Source organism: Chanos chanos, chromosome 13 (genome assembly GCF_902362185.1).
Source record: "Chanos chanos chromosome 13, fChaCha1.1, whole genome shotgun sequence".
Lineage (NCBI taxonomy): Eukaryota > Metazoa > Chordata > Actinopteri > Gonorynchiformes > Chanidae > Chanos > Chanos chanos.
This window is the reverse complement of record NC_044507.1, coordinates 13565857-13590070: the sequence shown is the minus strand read 5'-3', so window position 1 is coordinate 13590070 and position 24214 is coordinate 13565857. Positions and strand designations below refer to the sequence as shown.

General features: G+C 42.3%; 4 protein-coding genes and 1 non-coding gene across 5 annotated transcripts; 2 read left to right on the top strand and 3 right to left on the bottom strand.

Moving 5' to 3' along the window:
• The first annotated feature begins 2448 nt into the window (after positions 1–2448).
• LOC115826001 (testis-expressed protein 2-like) lies at positions 2449–11919 on the top strand. The gene is made up of 11 exons (XM_030789686.1): positions 2449–3636; positions 4975–5175; positions 5502–5796; positions 6027–6232; positions 6888–7037; positions 8512–8611; positions 9497–9632; positions 10523–10657; positions 10921–11130; positions 11362–11482; positions 11764–11919. The coding sequence occupies exons 1-11, from the start codon at positions 2449–2451 to the stop codon at positions 11917–11919; spliced, it is 2898 nt and encodes a 965-aa protein (XP_030645546.1).
• A 1054-nt stretch (positions 11920–12973) lies between these two features.
• LOC115826897 (60S ribosomal protein L3-like) lies at positions 12974–18498 on the bottom strand. The gene is made up of 10 exons (XM_030790845.1): positions 18427–18498; positions 16882–17074; positions 16489–16657; positions 16110–16245; positions 15141–15327; positions 14559–14719; positions 14215–14316; positions 13943–14038; positions 13159–13278; positions 12974–13036 (listed from the first exon to the last, which is right to left on the bottom strand). Exons 1-10 carry the CDS (start codon positions 18496–18498, stop codon positions 12974–12976), a joined length of 1299 nt encoding a protein of 432 aa, XP_030646705.1.
• Positions 18499–19749: 1251 nt separating this feature from the next.
• ndufb10 (NADH:ubiquinone oxidoreductase subunit B10) lies at positions 19750–21086 on the top strand. Its single transcript, XM_030790857.1, has 4 exons — positions 19750–19956; positions 20291–20429; positions 20517–20656; positions 20931–21086. The coding sequence occupies exons 1-4, from the start codon at positions 19809–19811 to the stop codon at positions 21014–21016; spliced, it is 513 nt and encodes a 170-aa protein (XP_030646717.1). The 5' UTR covers positions 19750–19808; the 3' UTR covers positions 21017–21086.
• A 768-nt stretch (positions 21087–21854) lies between these two features.
• On the bottom strand, positions 21855–24027 carry rps2 (ribosomal protein S2). Its single transcript, XM_030790850.1, has 8 exons — positions 24005–24027; positions 23388–23525; positions 23132–23221; positions 22934–23041; positions 22667–22840; positions 22397–22556; positions 22061–22152; positions 21855–21975 (listed from the first exon to the last, which is right to left on the bottom strand). Exons 2-8 carry the CDS (start codon positions 23520–23522, stop codon positions 21895–21897), a joined length of 840 nt encoding a protein of 279 aa, XP_030646710.1. The 5' UTR covers positions 23523–23525; positions 24005–24027; the 3' UTR covers positions 21855–21894.
• Positions 22224–22356, bottom strand: LOC115827118 (small nucleolar RNA SNORA64/SNORA10 family). The gene has a single exon (XR_004025861.1). It is a non-coding gene; the product is annotated as a small nucleolar RNA SNORA64/SNORA10 family (small nucleolar RNA).
• Positions 24028–24214: the final 187 nt, after the last annotated feature.

Sequence of the window (24214 nt, the reverse complement as noted above, 5' to 3'; positions counted from 1 at the left end):
CTCTGTCCTCTTTTTTAAAGTGAAATTATTGCTTCATATTTCTGAATTTCTTATTTATCCCCATGAAATAAAGCAAAATATAAACACATTAAACACATATCTGTTGTCTTAGCTTCACAACAGGCTTCTTCAAATTGACAGTTAGATAGCAACCATATGGTTGCACCAGTATGTGGAAACACTGATGGAGTAGAGCACATGTTTTGCTGTTAACAGCAGTTATTCAGTGTGCTACCCACAATTTAGGGATGTAACAGGAAACAGAAACTTGGAATCTCACATAATTCATCTATCATAACCCTCCATTGTGCCTTTTGATGAGGAAATATTATTGGAAGCTGGCAGGCAGGTTTTTCACTTCTGTGCTATTTGCTAACCAAGACTCATTTGCTGTTTGCAATAAACACATTAGAATTCTTAGTCACAAGCTCTCAATTAAACCTTTAAGCACATACAACATATTAAAGTATGTACCACAATAGGGTATTGATTTCCCCAGTGTAACGGATAGAATAGGACTGGACATCGCATAAACTGCTAGACAAGAGCAGATCTCAGAGAACATAACTTTTATACCATACACACAGTGTATCACTTTAAAGAGGGCACTGGTCCTGCCAGCAGTTAGTAATGTGCAGCAGTGGTCATTATATACAGAATGTTCTGTCATGGTGAAAAGTGCAATCACTGTTAGATAAAACTAGTTCTGATCCTGCGTGTCAGTTTCTGTCTCTCTCACTTTCTCTCTCTCTCTCTCTTTCTCTCTCTCTCTCTCTCTCTTTCTCTCTCTCTCTTTCTCTCTCTCTCTCTCTTTCTCTCTCTCTCTCTCTCTTCCTGTGATTCACTACATGTCCTCAATGAGTCTTACAAGACCTGGTAGACTGTCATGCTGTCATGAAGTCCCTTTTATTGGGAGATTACAGTAAATCCTCACACCCCGTTAGAGGATGAAAACACTCTGAAGCGAGACAGTTGCTTACGCATTACCTAAATGCATGCTGTCACCTCTGAATAATGATTGACTCTCTGTGCAGTATGAGTGGACTGGTCTCTTCTTTAGCTGGTTTCTGAGAAACTCCATATCACAGATTAGAATGCCTGAAATCTTATCCTAAAATCTGTGATTAAGATTAAAAAAAGAAAGAAAATCTGTGGGGGTTTTTTTTCCTCTGTATGGTGGAAACAGAATTGTCTTGAAGGACATTGTGATAGTATTTTTAAAGAATAGTAGTATTTAAAAACCTATAAATTCATTCATTCATTCATTCATTCATATTCCAAGCCACTTTATCCTAATTAGGGTCGCGGGGTGCTGGAGCCTATCCCAGCGCTCATGGGTAAAAGGTGGGGACACACCCTGGGCAGGTCGCCAGTCTATCACAGGGCAAGATCTATGAAGTAAAATATATTTTATCTGTGGCCTATGCGTATAGAAGGCCTGCTCTGCAGTATGTAATTTCTCTGGCCGAAATAGCTTTCCCCATGCTGAGTGCTATTTTTGGAGTTTTAAGCTAGTAGAATCTGTCAGAACAGGGGTGGCAGGGGTGTGAGTCTGTGTTTGGGATGTAGCTACCTCACACGAGCTGTTTGTGTGTGTGTGTGTGTGTGTGTGTGATTCAATGAGTGATGAGGAGGAGGTGGCAGAATGAGAATACACCTGAAGACCAATTCAAGCAAAATTAATCATGCAGTGTAGCCCATAATGAGTCACACACTGAAACATCTCTGTGCAATGAAGGGTATAAAATCAGACAGTTAAATTCAGTTCGGTCAAAATACTGAACTTACAAATACAGATACACACGCATCTTCACATACAACAAAACATATGGCCAAACAGTGAGACAGACAGACAGTCTAGATACACACACACACACACACACACACACACACGCACGCACGCACATATATGTACATAAGCTCTCTCTCTCCCGCTCTCTCTCTCTTCCCCTCTCTCACTCTCTCTCTCTCTCTCTCTCTCACACACACACACACACACACACACACACAGAGCTCTATTTTTATTTACATCCAAAGTCAAAGCTGATCAAGCAAGACAGCATATCTAGACTTTTTCCTGTGTCCTGACTGGGGAAAACAGAGCTCTGAGGCTAAAGCCATTAGTCAGCTACTGACAACCTGGGCCACGCTTGAGTGTGTGGGCGGGAGCTTTCTGTCACACACCAGGAGACAGTCCCTGCAGGAAAGCTTTGAATTCTTAAATGTTATATGTCACTGTACGCAGATGCTGTGTTTTTCTCCCTTGCTCTGCAGGTGTTTTCTCTCTCCAGTGTGTGGACTTGCCGTGATACATGCAGTTGGAATTGCAATGGCGTAGACCTAGAAAAAACTGTCCCCTGTGATGATCCGCGTCTTCCCTGTTTCCTGTCCCAGCTGCCCTAATGCCCAGCGAAGGATGGCGCCATAACTGTGCTACCTGACACAGACATGGAGGACAGCGAGCTTATCTTTTCACTAGACCGCGATGAGGAGGGTCCCAGAGAGAGATCTTCTCGCGGAAGGAACGAGAGACTTGGGGAGCGGTTGGGTTTCCGTTCCTCTGCTTTCCATGTGCCCCTCTCTCCGTCCTCCCCTGGTGCGCTGGGAGACCTGTCGGTCTCGGCGCCTGTCCTCCTCCCCGGCGCCCTCTCATCCTCAACCAGCCTGCTGAAGTCCTCCTCCTCTTCTTCAGATATGGAGTCCAAAGAACCAGCCTCCCTCAGACCCAAGCCGCTCTTGAGCCTGGTCAAATCCCTGTCCACTGAGATCTCCCGTCGTGAGCCAGAGGTTTGCCTCTCCAAATCCGACTCCAAGCTTCACATGCAACCCTGGAAACAGCTGGTGCAACCAGTCAAGACCCACGAGGGGGGCGATTCATCCAGCACAGCTCCCCCATCCCCTGGCAGCTTGTCCCCCACCGAGCCCCGCAGCTCCCTGATGGCTGAACTGGAGGACACACGTCGCAAGTTTTCTGAGGCCATGCAGGAACCACTGAGCATGCTCAGTAAGATAATAGGTGATGAGAGCGGTGGAAGTCCCAAGCAGCAGCAGAGGACTGCAGGGCCCAGTGACTCACCCAGCTCCCAGGGGAGTGGTGGTGGTGGTGGTGGGACCCCTGTTAAGGGGGATGATTCTGTAGGAGTCCGCAGGCGAGAGGATGGCAGTCCTCTGGCTGTCTGTGACACTCCAGTGAGAAAACCCAGGAAAGGCCCTCTGAATCCATGCTTCTCACCAGAACTACACCGAAAACTGGGCAGTGGCGACAGCCGCTACGAGATCTGTACCTTCGGCGATGTCATGCAGGTTGTTGAGATTAAGAGCAAGACGAGAGGGAAGGACAAGGACTCATTAGAGCAGCCCAGACCCCTGATCCCACCCCGCATTCCCTCCTCGACACCAGGCCGATGGTTGGTGTGTGTGGGCTTGCTGGCTTATGGCTTTTTTGTGCTGCCACTGCCATCCTATCTGACTGGCCTGTCTCTGGGTTTAGCCTTTGGCTTTATGATGGGACTTGTGGTAGTCCTGCTCTTGGCGCCAAGACGACCAGCACTGCCTCAGAAACCGAGGCCCCGGCCCAGTGACAGCCTGCCAGTCGACTCCATGAGCAAAGTTCAGCAAGAGCCGGGGACTCTTCAGGTGAGTCTGAACTGTTCACTGGTCTTTTCAGAGACGTGCGGCTAAATGACACACCTTGCACACAGAAAGGCTTTGCATCAGTCAGATTTATGTTTAGTTTTGTAATTCTCTCAAGAAACTGCTGCAAAACCTATGAATTTTAATGTGAGTAGCACGCAGCCAAAGCGCTGAAAACTAACACATGGCTTATCTCAATCCAAGTCTATGTCAAGTGAGATAAACCATTAAGCTTTCACATGGTTCAGTTTCATTTGGCTTTAGCCAGCAGTCTGCAGTTTGGTTGTTAAATGTTCTCACTGGGACTCTTGACAAGGGAAAGCTGTGTTTACTGTGTTTACAGTTATAGAGCTTCTCGCCAGTTGCTTTCTTTTAAAATTTTTATGTGACAAAAACAAATAAAAGAAGGAAGAGCAGACCTCTGTTAATAATCTTTTTTGACATTTTCTATCATCAGTTTGTGCTCCCTCTTATATCCGAAACATTTCTCACGTGCACGCACACAAACACACATGCACACACACACGCACACACAGACACACACACACAGACACACACACACACACGCACACACACACATGCACACACACACACGCACGCACGCACGCACACATATACCTAAGTAGGTTGATTTAAAGTTGACTCAGGATAATTGTTTGTTGAAAAAGGAAATAGTGAAAACTGATTTCATTGCATGTGATGTAACCACTGTTACAATGTTAATAATCCTTACTGTTGATAATGCTGATAATCTTTAATGTTAATAACATTTACTGACAAATTATAAATGCAGGAATAAAGATGTTAAATAACATCTGAGAGAATGCTTTGTTCATAACAATATATTCTGTGGAAAATTGTGAAGGATGCCAATGCTAGCATGTCCCCAGTAGAGACATTAGAGAAACAGGTGTAGCTAACAGTACAGTCATTACTGGAGGATTTACCCCTGCCTGAGCAGAGGCACAGTGTAAAATCATTTCTACCTCCAAAATAAACATGCCCTAATTGATTATGACCACTTTACTCTGTAGTTGCCCTGTTTTTGTGTGTGTGTGTTGTCATTTCCATAGGATAATCACTGGTGGTAATTAAGGCATGCATTTTATTGCAATTTTGCATTTTACTGCTAACCACACCAGCAACTGAAGGGTTTTTGCATGACTTTCTGTGATCGAGTATTTGACATGGTTGGGAGATGATTAAAACACAATTTTCAAACAACAGAAACTGTATGTATATTATATGTCTGTACAGTACGGTACATGTTATTGACATTGCTACAGTCTGACGCCGCCTGTATATATAGCCCTCTGTTGCTGTCTTGTTGCTACACTACAGGGCTGGATGAATGAGATGGATTCCTACGACCCAGAGACGTACCACCCCTACCTCACTCACTCTGTGTATGCCACCCTTGAAGGCTCCCGCCTGGTCCTGGCGTACCCACGTGCCAACATCCCACGCAACGCAACCTTCAATGAGCAGCAACACGAGGCCGCATTCGTGCATACACGCTGCTTCCAGCTGGCCAACAGCAAGGTCAGTCCACACCTGCATTCACACGTACATCCTGCTACCCTTCCTTTAAGATCTTCATTGTTATGAAAATGTGGCCTTGCAGATACTGCACCTGTTTGAAAGAGTTGTCTTAATTCTCAGTGGTGCACGCTCTGCGCTGCCAAAAGTGTTACAATACTGATATTGTTAAAAGGTTGAAGTTATCTGAATGTGGTTTGTTGTGAGTGAGTGCTATGCCAACTATTGCATTTTCTGACTGTTACTCATTCATCTCAGAGGCCATCCAAGTTAACTTTATTATTTAGCAACAGGATGTAAAATTGTATTTTGTGGTGTTTGTTCTTCAGGTGTCTTTATTGCCTGCGGTTCTGGCACGAAAGAGAGTGTGGAATAAGAAATACCCCATATGCATCATGCTGGCAGAGGGAGAGGAGTGTGAAGAGGTAGAGCAGACAAAAGAAACAACAGAGGAGGAAGAAAGAGCAGACAAACCTTTATTCCTCAAGTCAGACGCAGGTTCCCCCACCACTCTCTACCTCTTTGGCCGCACTGGAAGAGAGAAAGAGGAGTGGTATCAGCACCTGCTGTTGGCATCACAAGCTGGGGTCCAGACCAAACTCTGCAGAGATGACTCTAAGACAGGTACCACAGAGCTAACTGGATGCCCAGACTATAATATCACATAAGTTTGGTGACAATCAAAAAACATAGAGCAGAAGGAGTAAAATACTGTGATCCTATCGTCTTTCAGATGTAGATTATATGTTATACTTACATTATTATATTTAATGTTGTATACATTTCATTGGAGTCACACTGAGTCCTATATATTTCATGTTTATGAGGCATATTTATTTCCTCTCTCTCTGTAGAGTTGTGCAGTGGCGGTGGCTCTAGTCAGGGCAGTACTGAAGACATTGCACCTGCACTGGGATTACGAGAGTTGGCAGGAAACGTGAGGGAGAAGATCCTGTTGGACTACAACAGCTACATGGCCCAGTTTGTCATGTCAGAGAGTAGCAGCCCCACTGCAAGCCCCAGCCACAGCCAATCAGGCTCCCCCACTGAGAGGAAGAAGGTTAGAGAAAATGGAGAAGAAGAAAAAAAGTCATTGCTTGGTCTAAGAGGGTGTCTAGAGGCAAACTGACATGTAATATTTAATATTTTTAACACAATGTTGAGAAATGTATGAGTGGAGACTTTGAAGCTTTGTTTCCCAGGTGTACAAAGAGTGCAGTGATTCCCCCAGTTAGTTTAATTTTCTCTGCCAACATTAGGGCTAAAGCTGAAACATTTTGAAGATCAGTCCTGTTGAATACATTGATACAAATCCACTTTAAGGTAATTTTTAACTTTTGTCATTTGGTCCTTCTGTAATTTGGCATGTGATGTCAACATCAGCAGGTGCGTCTGTAGCTCATTTGGCACTGCTTGTTTTGACACAGTCTCTGCTAACAGTTTATCTATCAGGCTGTATGAATGCACACCAAGGTGCCGCTCTACTTAAGCCAAGAGCAGTGCTCTAATCCGTAGCATTATCCATATTGATTTGGAAGAGCAGATCAAACAATGGTTCTTTTTGACGGAGTACAGAAAAGAACCTTGCTCAGCAGAATACTGAACGCCAGGAGCTGAAATCCATTAAAGTCAATACCTGTATCACAGGAGCAGGGCAGCTACATTTACGCTGGATTCTCTGCACGATGATGCTTCCACTGTTCTTTTCAATACAGTTTCCTGGAGATCCAGCCTTGGCCTGCGGTGACAGCCAGCCAGCCTGGATCAATGCCCTCATTGGGAGGATATTTTGGGACTTCCTGCGGGAAAAATACTGGGCGGATCAGGTGGCCCACAAGATCCAGAAGAAGCTGAGCAAGATCCGGGTGAGAAAATAGGATCTAAAAGAAGCAGCACAAGAACTGATTTAGAAAAAAGATTTAAATGTTCTGGGTAAGAATAGGAAAGGTTAAGACAGACCAGCGTGAGAAAGCTGAATCCAGAGCTGTCAAAGTGAACAACTAACATTTGTGAAGATTTCAGTTAGATCCAAAGAGACAGTGAAATATTGAGTTTGAGATAATGAGACACTGAAGTTCATTAAAATTCTGAAGTTTATTAAAATGCTCAAAGAAGAACTCAGCCCAAGGAGGCTGAGTAAGACCAGGGTGATCACAGAAGGTTCTGGAAGTAGCTTAGGAAGGTGGTGATGAGAGGGCATGTGCTATTAAAGAGTTCAGTAAGTTCCAGGTTTGAGAGTAGGAAATAAACAAACCTAAATAAGATAAACATAAAAAAGAGACACTTAGAAGACACCGAGCGACATCTTAGTTAGGGGAACGGGTTGAGTGAAACTAAAGTGAAAGGATATCATCTGTAGGACTCATCAGGCAACATCAGGGCGAGAGAATGAAATCAATTTTATTTCAATTGGGTTTTGGTGAGAGATTAAAAAGGAGGCAGATGGGGAAATGCAGTGTCTGAAAGCTCAAATAAGAAATACACACAGACACAACAGGGGAGCTCCAGATACAATATGGGACAGCTTGCCTGCTTACGTCAGCCCACAGGAAGGTCAGTTTGATACTTGGGGTACAGAGATAGGGACACACCAGCAGGACTGTGATACAAAATACAATTATTAATACAATCACTGCACTGGATGACCACTGTCTCTTAACACCATTAATTTCACAAACACCTTTGTAAGAATTAAGTTCACTCTCTTTTCGCCATTTATAATCTGCAGAGCTCTTTTAAATGAAAGCTGAGATTTTGTAGCTGTGGAACAACCTTGAAAAATATGTTGAATGTGTTGGATGTCAGAGAAAGAATTCTACAAGCTCATCATTGTAGAAAGGGTAAGCTCATTGCATTACAAACTCATTGCATCAGTGAAAGCAGTAAGAGATGCTGAGGTAGTTTGCGTGGGTGTAGGGAGAGAAAGGGATGCTAAGGAAGTTTGAATAAAGGAGAGAGAGACAAAAGCTGCTTTGTCAGCTGGTGTAAGCGGGCTGACAGACACTAGAGCTGTCTATCACTCTCTCATTACTCTCTCCGATCCATCAGCAACCCTCCGCCTACCCCGTGTCCATTCACTTTACAGACATTAGTTCAAATACATCAAAAACATTATCCAAATGAGTTCTAATGAAAGTAGTTGGCAGTAGTGGGCATATTATTATTCAAAACCTACTTCTTCTACGTCGCAAGTTGAATAATACTGATGTATGACAGTGTGTCAGGTATAGGTAGACACACACAGATGCATTCCTGTCAAATACTTGACACTTGGGAGTAGGAGCCTAACTAAAAAGCCCCGTGCTTATTTCTACAAATATTGTATATGTCCTTTCACAGTTGCCATACTTCATGAATGAACTGACTTTAGCAGAGCTGGATATGGGAACCAGCATGCCACAGGTACTGAGCACCTCCAAGCCCTCCATGGACCGCAGAGGTGAGCCACTTCAGATCTTTCAGTTAAAGTTCATACACCTGGACATCAGAACCAGAATCAGAATCATTTTATTGTCAAGTATGACATGCATACAAGGAAACGATTTTGGCCAATGGTGCAGTAACAGTCAACCAGCCCACCAGAACTGAGGAACATCACAGATGACAAAGACTTGAGATTAGTGCAGCCAGTTGTTTTCAGACATACATGTCTACATTCAAGCAGCAAAGAGAATTAAATGGACAAAAACTGCACAAACACACAAGAGCACCAGAAACTGCGGCTGTCAGGTAGACGCCCTGTCTACAATAACATGTTGGTGCAGTTACACAATTAGACATATGTCACTATGTCAGGGTCAGTCATTCTGGCTGATCCCATTTACAGATTTACTGTCATGCACTGTCAGTCTTCTAATGCCTCCCTTTTGTTTCCAGACAACAGGGATTTGTAATCCACTTACTCTGCCAAAGCTCATAATTAACAGGCCACATCCTAACCTGATGATTGTCAGTTGGTTATGAATGGTAACTGGTTGTCATGTAACTGTGTTCTTTGTTTATGCCATTCTATATACCTGTATGGCTACTTGAATGATATTTTTTGTGAGTAATGTTGTCAGTTTTGCAGTCCACTCTCTGAGTTACTCATACAGTGTTCATTGGGTCAAGTAGTTCTCACTCATGATCATAGTTTATCTGGGTCATTGAGAATTAGGACAGATACATAAGAAACCATGCTCATCGTCCAAACTGTCATGAATTAAAAACTGTTTGAGAGAACATGGTATGGTAGGTGTTTTCTCGTTTCATGTTGTTATGCCAAACGCCGTTGCCTCTGTTGGAATGTGGATGAATGTGGCCCGCTTTGGCCCAATGTGTGCAGGTCTATGGTTGGAGCTGGAAGTGGTCTACACTGGCTCACTGCAGATGACGCTGGAGACCAAAATGAACCTGTGTAAGCTGGGCAGAGAGTGTGGCACAGACGCAGACTCTGTACCAGAGAGCAGCAGACTAGTGGGGTATGAGTAAGCCCTCTCTCCGTGTTTTGTATGTGTGTATTTATTTGTGTGCTTTAGTGTTTATTTGCGCGTGATTGTCCTGTAGTGTGTCGTTGTCCCATATGTCATGTCTTCATCAGCACCCTTGTACCTGTGTATTTGCATGGCAGCATGTGTATTTATGAAAGAGAAAAAATAAAGGAATAGTGTCAGGTACCAGTTGCACTCCCGTGGTAAGCTCTGAAGCTGTGTCGGATTTAAGGGAAATCGTGAGTGACGGAATGCAAGGCACTGATGCTGCGTCAAAGCTCACAGCTCAGAGCTTCACATCCAAGCTTCCCTCGCTTTAAAGTCTCCTGCATAAACTCGGTCTCTCTGCCTGTCTCCTTGCATCCCCCCTACCAGTTAACGGCACTTTCTCATTCAGCCCTGTGTCCATTGCTTTTCAGCCTTCATCTAAGCGGGGCAACAAATCAGTGTGGCAAGATGAGGTTTGGAGGAAGCTGTATTTGTGTAGTTAGAGCTTAATAAATGTTTGTCTTTCACTGTGTGTGAATAGAAGCACCCAATTTACATTACAAACCCTGACACACGTGCACCACATCAGAAATTCAAGGGATAATATAATATGTAGGGACATACTATTGTAAAGACATTTTTTAATACGATGGTTTGTATCGGAAAGTCATTAAAAATTTATACTTAGCTACATTCATAAACGTAGAAAATGAAAGCAAAAATATAATTGGGTTTATGGAAATCTCAAGTGTGAGGGTTGTGTAACAATATGTAAATGGGGCCTAAGAATAGAGGCGACTTAGAAAACAAGAGGTCGGGAGCGAGAATTACTTTCCTAATGACATCCAGATTCAGTGTTGCTAAGTGACTCGGACTCTGGCCCATTGTCTTAGTTCCAGACCTCGTTTGTCCGTGATCGCTGACAGTGACGAAGAGTCGTCCAGCGCTGGCTCATCTGATGAAGAGGAGGCAATGCCGTCCGAACCCCAGGGAGCGCCAGAAAAGAGTACCCCTCCTGGTGCTGATGGGTAATAAACTCATCCTCTTCACCTCCTTTTGCCTCTTCAAAAGTTCTAACGTAAATAACCAGTCATTTTAATTAATTGTTATAAACTGAGAGGCCAAAGGTCCACTTCCACCGTCCCTGACTTTTTCAGTATGCAGGACAACAGCAGTGCTTTCACTTTAAAGTAAATAGAAAAGCAAATTTAACAATCTACAAAAGGTTGGTTTGGTGTACTATTTCTATAGCAATGTCTTGATCACATCTATGCTCTTCACTCATGTGCAGCCATGGAGGAGGAAGCACCAGCAGGAAGATTTTAAGATTTGTGGATAAAATTGCCAAGTCCAAGTACTTCCAGAAGGCTACAGAAAATGAGTACATCAAAAAGAAAATCGCTGAAGTCTCAAATATGCCTCTGCTGCTCACTGTGGAGGTGCTAGAACTTTCTGGAACGCTGGCAGTCAACATTCCACCTCCCCCTACTGACAGAATATGGTAATGAGATCTCACTGCTTCCCCAGCTTAATGCTGAATTAATGTAAACATATCAAATATTGAAATGTACCCGGTCTTTTCCTGTTTAAATAATCCTCTGTACCTAGAACTATATGCTGAATTTGTGATCGTGACTACTGTGTTTATTTGTGTGTTTGTGACGTGTGAATGTGTGTGTGTGTGTGTGTGAATGTGTGGCATGTGTGCATGTGTGTGTGTGTGTGTGTGTAGGTACAGTTTCAGGGTGCCTCCCAGGCTGGATCTACGAGTGAGGCCCATGCTAGGGGAGAGAGAGGTGACCTTTACACACGTGACTGAATGGATTGAGAGAAAGCTGCAGTGTGAGTTTCAGGTCAGTATGACATCCATGGAGCTGTAGTACCTAACCATTCATCATGTCAGAGAGGGCTCCTCCACACTAAACACCATAAACACTGCACATTTTTCTGCATTTTTATCTAAACGGGATGTTAAACTTTCAGACACTTCACAAACTCTGCTTTACTAAAGTTGTACTTTAAGTCAGTGCTTTTTACATATGAAATCTAATTGGTGTGTTTGACACAGAATCACAGTTTTCTTCACAGCTTCTCAAAAATAAACTGCGCAATTCTTTAATCTGTTAAATCGCAGAAAGTCTTTGTGATGCCAAACATGGATGACCTGTACCTGCCACTCATGTCATCAGGAATGGAAAACCCCCCAGAAGCCCAGCATTCCCCTGTCCAGCTTTCCAAGCAGTCATCAGTGGACTCCCAAGAAAGAGAGGAACATGGGTTGTCCAAGTGAGACGTGGAAACCCACAGACATGACTAACATAACATGAAAGGGGAGCACACAGCAGTGAAGAAGAGAGACACTTGCATGTGTTTGTCTTTGTGTGTAAAAGATGCGCGTTGGCAGAGGAGGCTTGGTTCAGTCCTGAAGGAACTGGTTAGAATAATCACCATCGAGAAGCAGCGGACGGCTCTGGGCGTGCAGGGATACGGATAAACTCTTGTTTGGAAGGCACATCCACAGATTAAAAAATAAACAAACAAACAAACAAATAAATAAATAAATAGAATTCCATCAAACCCTCATTTTGTAAAGCAAAACTGCTAACAAGGATGAGAAAAAGTGTTTGTGTGTGTGTGTGTGTGTGAGAGAGAGAGAGCAAGCAAGAGAGAGAGAGAGAGAGAGAAAGAGAGAGAGAGCGAGAGAGCACAAATAACAGGATGACAAACTACATTACTGTCAAAAGGCATGAAGTGTTAGACTTATAGGAATGTCATATGATTCTGATGGCGCACTCTCTCTGAATGTGTTTGGATGACCTGTCCATACATCATTGATTCTCTCCAGATCATACATTTTAGTTGACTTTATGAGGCATGAGTATATGTGTTCCAGATATGATTGCGTGTCAAGTCAGAGGAAGAAGCTGTCATCTAGTGGACCATTGTTTTGTAACAGGGCAGCTTGTGGTTTTCTGCATGTATTTTTATAATTTCAGTTGTTCTCCAGTCATTCATGGATGGACAATAAAAGACATGTCAAATGTCATTATGTGGTTATTACAACAATTTTCACATCATAACATTTAAACCACCAGCTTGAGGTCAAAATGAGGCATTTTTTTATATATATATTCATGAAAAGACCATGATCTATCTTACACTTTTTCTTTTTTCTTTCTCTCTAACAAATATTTTCGTATTACGCCTGACACCTAAGTCACTGAGACAAAAAACAAAAACAAACAACTAAAAAACAAAAAAAAAAAAACCCCAGCCACGGTTATTGTGTGTAAATGGGAGTTTATTTCTCCTTAGTGTGGTTTTGTAGAGTGGATATTTTCTCCTCACAGTGTCTCCTGAGTCTGGGCCTCAGATGCTTTCTTTATCAGATCCTTCTTCAGTGGGCCCTGGACAAACAGAGGGGGGAGAAAAAAAATCAAATGCTGTCTTTTTATCTGATTTAGATTTGCATAATAGGAAAACCGATTCATACCAACTGTTAGTTCAAACACTCTCGAGTCGGACTCACCATGAAGGCCATTCTCTCTTGGGGAGTCTGGAAGCGGCCGTGACCAAACTTGGAGGTGGTGTCAATGAACTTCAGCTCAATGTTCTCCTGTGCCTTACGTGATGTGTGCACCAGCAGAGACTGTAACAGACAAACAACGACAAAGACATACTGAGAGGGTGAATTACCATTCATTGACGTTCTATGAGCGCAGCAGCATTCAGTGGACAGTACAGCAAATCTTTTTTTCTTTTTAATGCAGACAATATTACCTTTTACCCACACTGAAAAAAACTGCAGACAGCTAATTGTCTTAAAAAGTTAAGTAGGAAAGCTCTATAGATTTGATTTTGTTGTTAATAATTTAGAGTGTTGTCACTTTATTACTTCAGGAAATGAATTGCCTTAATATCTTAAGTTACCTTAACTTTTTGGGTTCAGAGTCAAAGAATGTTCTTCCGTGAGACACTAAACCAATACCTTCTGTTGAATTTTTATTTGAGTACACAACGCCATAACCTTACCACAACAGGGGTCATATAGGAGTTTGACATGATTCAGACATACAGTGTCTCGGTACCTTTGACATGACTCAGACAGCGTCACGGTACCTAAGACATGACTCAGACAGCGTCACGGTACCTGTGACATGACTCAGACAGCGTCACGGTACCTGTGACATGACTCAGACAGCGTCACGGTACCTGTGACATGACTCAGACAGCGTCACGGTACCTGAGACATGACTCAGACATGCAGTGGTACAGTAATTTTGACATGACTCAGACACACAGTGGCACTTTACCTTTCTAAGGGTAAGAACTCTTTTCTTTGCACCCACCACACAGCCCTTCACCATCACAAAGTCATTGTTCACATTCCCATAACGAGGGAATCCACCCTGCAGAAGTATTTAACATCACAATATAGAGATATGTTTTTAATCACTGATAAAAGAGGAGGGTATCAGTAAGTATGTAAAGGCCTTTAGTGTTCTTGTTAATAATATACAAAAAAAGGTATAACGAGTCCGTAATCTGTTTGTTCAACTGTAAGATTTTTGGAGAAGTTTCATACCATTGGGGTGACGGTTTTCTGAGTGGTGTCATAGTTGGTGGAGGCATTATTTTTGATCACTTTACCATCTTGGACATGAATTCCTTTTCCAATACGATAGATCTACAAAACACAGAATGATACACATGAGTAGTACCTCTGAATGACGTTATGACATTATGGTGAATGAAAATCCATGTTACACCTCTGTTATTTATAATAATTATAGTAACCATAGTTCAAAATACAATCTATAATAATATAAATTATAATATATAACAATTGTAATTAAAAGCCAAATTTCCCTTCTTTTCCAACATTGGGGTAACATTTATAATCTGTCACAGGTTACTGTAAGATCAAACCTTCTTGTTTAGTTCAGTGCGGTGGTGGTAGCCTTTCTGACCAGCACGGGCGACAGTGTAACCCACACGGGACGGATGCCAAGCTCCGATACAGGCCACTTTACGCAGGCCCTTGTGTGTTTTTCTGGGCAGCTTCTTTGTGTGCCAGCGGCTTGTCACCCCTGCAAAGAGAGTGTATTATCTGTTAGATAGATATTTCAGTCACGTTATGCGTTTAAAAATATCTTCTTGTTTTGTGTGAGACTGTTATTGATATTCAGTCAAATGGTTTTGTTTGTTTGTTTTTACTAAACTCAGCCTTTTCATGTAATTAATCTTTCTCAGCTGTTTCATGTTGGAATGTTTAAAGAGAGTTTTGGCATTGGTTGTTTACAAATGGTTGTAATCAGTCAGTTCCAGATGCATTTAAAAATGAAAAAAAAAAGAAATTACTGTAATTTGAAGGTTATTTGATTCAAAGGTTCATCCTGCGTTCAACCTGATGTCACGTGACATTGTCATGCCCTGTTTTTTTTTTTATTACTATTGTTTTTTTCACTGTGTAATATAGATGAAATACATTTCTCTTGATAGGTCGCTTACCCTTGACACCATGACCTTTGGTGACCCCTATGACATCAATCATCTCATTCTGGGCGAAGACAGCAGACACAGGTACGGGCTGCTCCAGCCTCTCTCTGACCCAGTCCACCTTCTCTGCCAGAGAACCCCCGTTCAGCTGGACCTCCATAATGTGAGCCTTCTTTTGTCTCAGTGACAAGAGACGCATCTGCAGAACCAGACTGGGTTACTCACACAGTTAAACAATCTCATTCACGCAACACACACATTCACAAGCACAGACATGGATATTTACACAGATACACACTCACACACATACACAGGCCCGCTCACAATACGTTCATTGTAATACATGAAAAGGGGCAAGCCCACACACATGCACACAGACAAACACAGTTATTAACACATACTCATCACACACACAAAGGGTAGGACAGCAATCTTATAGGAAAATACATTTCAAAGACTTTTTTATCTTGATTGCCAACTGCTATTTAAAGGCTCATGCAAGAATGCTCCTGTGACTAATAAACCTCAGCCTTGTCTTAGATCCTCAGTTAGACAGACGATTTATTTACTGAACCTCATCAGTGTTTACATGAAAACCCCACAGGGGAAGACTGTTTCTTGAAGAAATAATTAGACACAACAATTGCTTAATGTCATTTAACACACCTCGTTTGTATTTACCCCTCCCAGTATATCGACACCCCTGAGCTATACATGTAAGTACCATCCAGACCCATTCACTGAATTATTTTTAAACTGTCACTTGAAACTACTCACTCATATTCCAGCTGCACACTCATACACTCATACTCACACTCTCATACAGATATGAGAGTGTTCTCAGTTGTTCCGAGGGGGTGTATGGATTATCTTGTCATTGTAAGTGATGATGGCTACAGCTATAATACAGGCATAATCTGCTGGGTTTTAAATGAGCTGTAGAGCAATAGAGGTCTATTAGTTGAGAGCATGATGCTGTACCTGAGAGTGGACAATGACTCGAATGACTGAGCAGTACTTTTTCATAAGGGCAAAGTCTTTCTCCAGCTGTTTCTTGCCAGTTTCATCTTGCCATTTCTTGCTGTATTTGGTAAAGGCCTTCTTCTTGCTCTTATACCTATTTAAAAATAAAAAGTTTATCTGAGTCTGAGTTTGTGTCTTTGTAGATCATCTGAGTGTTTTTCATGATTAGACATTGATCTAAAATCTCTAAAAGCCACACACATAGACACACACATGTGCACACCTGTAAACACACACACACACACACACACACACAGGTGTTTATGTGCACACACTCACACACACACACATACACATACACACACACACACACACACACACACACACACACACACACCAGTTTTTGTAGAATCTCCGTCTGCACTCATCACTGATATGCTCAGCAAAGATGGTCTTGAAGGCCCGCAGACCCTTGATGGTCTCAATGTATCCCACAACTCCCACCACTACCACAGGTGGAGTCTCAATGATTGTGACTGCCTCTACCTCCTCTCTCTTGGATATCTCTGGTTAGGTAAACAGAGAGTCGGGCTGGTTATACAGTGGGCACTTTGATTTAAAGGCTGTGATTCAACCCAGTGAAAAACTCCAAACACTCACGTTTTTCAGGTCAGAATGACGCTAGTGGATATTAAAATAGAAATATATATTAGAGACAATAATGGGGCTCAGGAGGTACTTAGAGTCCTCTGAATCCTGTAAAATACCAGGGTAAATCCACCATACTTACTCATTCCCGTGCGGTGTACCTCTCTCAGAGTGTGTGTCATACCAGCCTTATAGCCGAGAAAGGCAGTCAGGTGGACTGGTTTACTCGGGTCATCTTTAGGCCAGCTGCGTACTCTGCCCCTGTGTTTTTTACTCCGCTTACGGGGCAGGAAGCCCGTGTGCCCATGACGAGGCGCATGAAATTTACGGTGAGACTACAAGTGAGAAAAAACACCCACATAAACATCAGATTCCTCAGAAAGTCTGGATAATCAATACCACTCTACTGCACTTCAGACTTCTCAAAACACACTCACACATATCAGTCCTCAGACAACCTATACAGTCAAAATATTGGTGTAGATATCCTTAAATAGAACCCTTACACTGCAGCTGTTCTGCTTTCACTGAACTTCTTCACCTTACATTATCTTGCTACTCACCTAACTAATGCATACTCACTTTTGTTGCAGTTATTAAACTACAATCGACATTCACTTCAGTCGCATTTTGAACTGAGTCCACATATCGAAGTATTAATGAGTGAGGAGACAACATGTGGTCATTCTTGGCAGCTCTGAATGCAGTATATCTGCCATTTACCATTCACAGATCTCTCTAAACTTGTAATTCACATAAAACAAACAGAATTCAGTTAACAAAGAGTTGTTATATGTGTCAAATGACTCATATTACACTGCTTTAAAGCAGTTATGAGGGAGCAATTCACCCTATGCTTCTCTCTGAAGACATAAAAGACCAACCACAGGCAGTTACAAACAGTTGAATGCACAGGACAGTTAATGTCCTGGATTTACAGGGAGTCATGTCACTAGGGTGACAGGTCTTATTTTTGGCGAACTGAGCTTAAACTCAGAGCATTTAGCTGGGATTACTATGCGACTCCTTGCATTCCCTGAGAAATCCATGCTTTTATAAATGTGACTGCTTATAAATCGGTTCAGTGAAGCTCTGTAAAGCCAAATATCACTATTTCGAATTTGTCTGGTAGAACTGCAAAACACTGTTGGTTTTCTCTTTTGTATGAAGCACCCCACCATAAAGATTTACTATTCTTACCAAAATCTATACTTTAATAATATTTAAAATAAAATTTGAAAATAAAGAGAGAAAATTACAATGAATAAGAAAGTAAGAATGCTTAAATAGGCAGTTTATAGTTATACCAAAGAAAAAAAGAAAAAAAAGTCCAATTCATAAAAAAGGTGCGATTACAAATAGCAGTTAGTGTTTGTCATTTATACAACAAATACGGAAGATTCTGAGACTTTATGATATCTCTTTAGGAACCTCAAGATCCTCTTGGGTCAATGAAAAATGTTTTGACCACACAGGCACATGCAAGAGGCACCGCCGCCATTTCCTATTTCCACGTGGCAACTGGGAGAAGAGATTTAATAAAAACCTTAACACCTGTAACCATAGATTATCTTAAAAAAAAAAATCAAGTCAGCATCCTCACACACGATACATCTCCTCAAACACCTAAGTGGCACATGAAATTTCCCTAAACCCAGTAATTATAAAAGAAAACAAGGAGGATCACTAACCATGGTTGTTCACACAGTCCCAGGGAGAGGCAGAAAGAGACAGGAGCAAGTGCTGATCTAAGAGTCATGCTTAAGACGACACTTGGTTTAAAGAATCTAATTTGGTGGTTGGCCCAGTTGAGGAGCGGTATTACTTTTCAAACAGCCATAATGCTGCCAAGTTATGAGCCTGGGTAAGGTCCCGTGTCCCATGCAGTGGAGCAGTGAGGCCAACCAGGAACAGCCATCTGAAGAGAGATGGTTTAATACATGTACAGAAGAAAACTTTGTACTGATAAAGCCCAAACTACAGCTGGGCGATGTCAGTTATGACATTTCTTTAAGATTCAGCAGGGTTTGTTTTTTTTTTTTGTTTTTTTGCATTTCCACATTAATAATTGCTATGTTAAATCTAGATCAGTTTTGCGATTTACATTTGCATTTATTCATTTAGTAGACAAGTAAAGCAAGACAAGATTTCACTGAACAAGTTATGGTAGTAATGATAATACGGGGAGACAGTGTTTATTCAGGTTCGCTCTGAGTTGTTGTTGAAACACACAATCGAAAAGCCTACAGCCCTCACATCTTCAGTAAATGCCAACAGGTCTGACCTCTGTGTCTTTTTTCTTTTTCCTTTGATTTTCATTGGGCTAATTCTCTATGTCAAGGCTCAGGGTTACAATTCAAATCAGTTCAGTTCCATTCAGCAAGCCTTACCGGAGTGACTTTAATACATGCAACACTATCAAAGCAGGGGGGTAGTTCAGAGAGCAGGTTTAGTGAAAACTCTGAGTTAGTTAACTCAAAGCAAGTAGAAAATCTAATAGAAGAGTCCTGTGTCTTTGTTATGCTGGAATGAAGCCAAAGGGGTCTTCTATTAGGAGGTTTACTACTTACTCTGAGTTACCTCTAAGTTTTCATTAACCCGCTTTCTGGAATACCCCCCAGATCATTTTATGGTATGGTGTTAATAGCGATCTAACTGGGGAAACACAGTAATAAAACACGTGTAGACGGGAAAAATAACGAGGAAAACAATTACAATGTGAGGAATAAGGTTTATTTCCACTGTGTAAGTCGTTGAGGACACCTAGCGGTAGCAAAAATTACCTCGCCAAAATGGCGTTTCATTGACCTTTTACCTTCGACCTCAAATACAAAAAAAGATTAAATAACTCCGTCAGATACGCATGAACAACAGTCAATTTTTTAAAAAGTCTTGTTAGTTAAAATATAAAATATAACGTTTGATCGATTTCCAACTTGTAAATTCGCAATAATATAGCGTTGACCTTTAACTACTTCGCGTTGTTTTCACGCAGGCGCACTGGCGAGGATAGAGGCTTGAGGTCGAATTGAAGGGGTTTTCGAATTCCCTTCATTTTAAGAAGTAAACATGCCGCAGGATTATGATAAAGATGCGTATCCTGAACCCCCTCGTCGCACACCAGTTGTGGATAAACAGACGGTTCTCCCCAATCCTGCTCTGATTTTATCAAAATTGTTCTACTACTCCGTAGATCTTCCTGTCACCACATTTAGAGGTAATGTTCAACTAGCAGGCTAATCATGCTAAATGTTTGCTGCCACTCTGTCGTACTTAATACTGTTTACGAGACATATAACCTCGTAAAAAGTATTTGCACAATGTCTGGTTTATCATAGCACTCAAAGTGGCTCGTACTATGTTTACATACTGCATTTTAGTCCTCGTTGCTTGCTATTTAGCTCCTAGTCCACTGGTGCCAGTCAGTCATCAGGGTTATTGGTGTGTCGTTTGCACTGTTCTCTATTACCACTTGTGAAGCTTCTGTTGTCACCGTGCTCTATTAATGTGGTTAACCTGACAGTTGACACTGATTTCTGTTTGTTTGCTAGATGTCATTGACAGTATTCGGAGCAAGAACAAGTACTATTACTACCATCAGCAGTTCCGTCGTGTACCTGATCTGACTGAGTGCCAAGAGGGCGATTACCTGTGCTACTATGAGGCAGAGATGCAGTGGAGAAGAGACTAGTAAGTATAATAATGACCAGTACTGCTAACATAAACAATGAGTGGGGCATATGATTTTTAATGCATGTCGGTTCTGTATCTTTTTAGTAAAGTGGACCAGGAGATTGTGAAGGTAATTCAGGAGCGTCTTCGCGCCTGCCAGCAGCGCGAGGGTAACAGCTACAGGCAAAACTGTGCCAAGGAGATGCAGCAGTTCAACCAGGTCACCAAGGCCTTCCAGTCGCGCTGTAAGTGAAGCTGTCAACCCCTGTGCCAGGCCAGACAGCTTTCAATAGAGCATTAAGAGAAATTCCACACTCCCAAGGCACTTAAACTCATATGGCTCAGATTAGGCGTTTTACAGTAGCCACATACTCTAATTTTTTCCATATCACATAAGCTCATGTCAAATTAGGTTGTCTGACTTTCATCAGTATTGGGTATCAATCCGTTGTGTAATTTAAATGTTTGTGTGTATTTTGTATGATGTAATTTGTCATTTTGCTGTATATTTTGTTGTAGATGGAGATCTTGGTGCATATGCCAGTGGACGTAAATGCTTGATGAAGCAGAAGCAGAGGATGTTGGAGGAAGCACAAAAGGCATAATGTGAATGGATTAAGTCTGTCTTTGGTCTCTCCTATCTATGTATGGAAATTGTAAAATAAATGAGTTTATTGAAAAGTACCTGTTTAGTATCCTATTGTACCCAGTTCCATACCAACAGTTTTACAGTATGTAGAGTTAGTAACTGCAAAACATACATTGCACTGACAAGGATTACATACAGTTGAATTTCTTGGCTTTAGTATAAATCAGGTTTAGTTGATACAGACAGTGGGGTCCATGCAGGTGCTAATCCCCATTAGTATTGCTGGAGTCAGACACCAAATTTAACAGGCAGTGTTCTCCAGTCCTTTGTGGGTGCCGTCCTGTCCGTCTGTTAGCTGATGTTTGAATACTAAAAATGCTAAACCACATCCTTAGTGATTCAATTCACGAGTGCAACTGCAAACATGAAGCTTGTGTAAAGTAAAGGTAAAGTTAAGGCCTTCATATGCCAAAACCAAGCAGGGGGAAATTCTGCAGCTTCAGCATCAGCAGAACAGCTTCCTAAGGAGGTATTTTACTACATCTAAGTCAGGCTACACAGTTCAACCCTACCTCCACTTATACTACTGTCCTGTATATAAATTCAAGTATTGTTCCTTTTTGTTAATCTAGTTTCCATCACCAAAACTGGTTACATGATGTGTAAGGACTGCATCTGTAATACTTATCCCACACCAAATGAACTGAAGGCCTTTTACAAATTCATTCAAATTCAGACACTGCCACATATGATCCTTCCATCACCAAAACAGACAGGATGTGCAAAGCCATTTCAGACCTTGGATGTCACCTTGGATTCATTATAAAGAAAAGGAAAACACAGGTACAACGTAGTGGTGTTTCTCTGGACTTTATTCAATCCTTTGTACAAAATTTAGGAGGCTGCTTGAAGAGCCGCCTGGCTTCTCTGCACAGAAACTCTGGTGTGGGTCTTGGCCAAGTGATCCGTAAATTCCTGCAAAATAACATGCAATGAGTACAAAGCCCACACAAATGAGCATCAATTCACATGTCTACCCAGTGTTCATGCAAACACTCACCTGGTAAGGAGACTTTGTGAACACGGTTTCCTTCCAAAGATCAGGGGTCAGATAGCTGTATGTCTTGGAGATGGCATCAAAAGTCGCCTTGGCTGCAAAAAGGGGAGGAAATCATCAGCACCATGTCTAATGCTAAAAATCCCAAATTGTCTTTGTTAGAGATGCCTGTTGAGCCCAAGGAAGGAACAGAGATACCACAGGGTACCCCTGCCGTGCATTGCCGTGCTCATTTCTCTCCCTCCCAATAACACCACCTGCACCACTGAGAAGGTACAGCTGACTAGAGCTGAGAGAGTGATGCACACGCACTAGTGCGCGCAGTGACAGTTCACTTACCGAAGTTACCCAGCGTGGCGGTGCAGCCCCTTGCGGAGGTGTAGCAATCGTCGATACCAGCCATCATGAGCAGCTTCTTGGGGACGGGAGCAGACACGATACCGGTACCACGGGGGGCAGGGATGAGACGCACCAAGACTGAGCCACAGCGACCAGTCACCTAAAAGCAAACCATTTAGAGCTGTAATTAAACATTGACCAAAGACATAAGATATAGCATTTATTATGACGATTAAAATAACACTGACTGATGTGACTGGGATTACTCACCTTGCAGGGCACGGTATGGGGTTTACCGATTTTGTTACCCCAGTAACCTCTCCTCACAGGGACGATGGACAGCTTAGCCAGGATGATGGCTCCACGAATGGCAGTGGCCACTTCTTTGGAGCACTTAACACCCAGGCCGACATGACCGTTGTAGTCGCCAATGGCAACAAAGGCCTAAGTCAAAGAAAGGGACAACAGGAAGTCAAACTTGACATTCCGAATGCAAGATTCAGAGCGCAAAATTTGGAAAGCTGTAACTCGGCTTACCTTGAACCTAGTACGCTGCCCGGCCCTGGTCTGCTTCTGCACAGGCATGATCTTCAGAACCTCATCCTTCAGAGCAGACCCCAGGAAGAAGTCAATGATCTCAGACTCCTGAAAAACCAAAGGAAGAGTTAAACCAAGGCCAAACTATATACACATGTTAGGGGTGACAGCCTTTGGCTGGCTTACATACATACATACTTTAATGGGGAGGGAGTACAGGTAGATCTCCTCAAGGGATTTGATTTTCATGTCCTTCACAAGACGACCAAGTTTGGTCACTGGCACCCACTGCAGAAAGACGAGAGAGAATCAGTTCACCCATGTTCGTTACACAGTGGTCTAGGGTTTGTTTTGAGGTGTCAAATTCAGTTAAAGTTCTAACAAACGTTTCTTAAGTTATCTAATTTAGCGAGTTCATATTTTAGAACAATAACAAGCATCCAAGCACACTTACTTCCTTGTCTTCAGACTTGCCACCCCTGGCACCGCGACCACGACCGCGTCCTCTGCCGCGTCCACGGCCACGACCCCGGCCGCCAGTGCCGAAACCTCCGCGAAAACCTCCCCTACCACCGGCGTCGTCCGCCATTTGCTGTTCATAAAGAAATATTCATTTATCTCCGCTATTCAATATACCTCATTTAAGTGTGGTGCAGTTGCTCCGTACATAGAGATCCCAGTGCCCTGAAGCTAATTTGCTACAGGCTAACACGACAGCTAGCAAAATTAACGACAAATTTAGTTACACCGTTACTTTTGTAAAATGTTCACCAACATCCGCATGTTTTGATGATAACAATAGCAAACTAATAGTACGGTGGCGCGTAATATGAAAGCTCATGTAGTTATACATGTAGCATTCGGCACACCACTAGTCCGCCATTTTTGTCATGGAACTCAACAATGGTAAAAAATTGAAATTCCTACAATAACTACTGCTTCAATTATTGAACGGTGTGATACATTACTGTTTGGTCTACGACTAATTTAGAAATAGCACGTTTTTCATGTTAAGATTACTTTGATGTCTATGGATTGTCACAAGATAACATGAGCTAACAATCCACTTACGTGATGTATGATACAGGAAGAAGAAGGCCTTCGTACGGTGCTGACAGGCTTTATCTGGACCGAAACCTCGCGATATTTTACCTGTCACGTTTAGATGTCGAACGCGTTTTGCATGGAAACGTGAAACTTTATTGCCTTATTTATCTCATAAATACAAACTTCAGTTCTGTGAATTTTAACGTAATTTTACTTCACAGCTGCCGCGAGGTT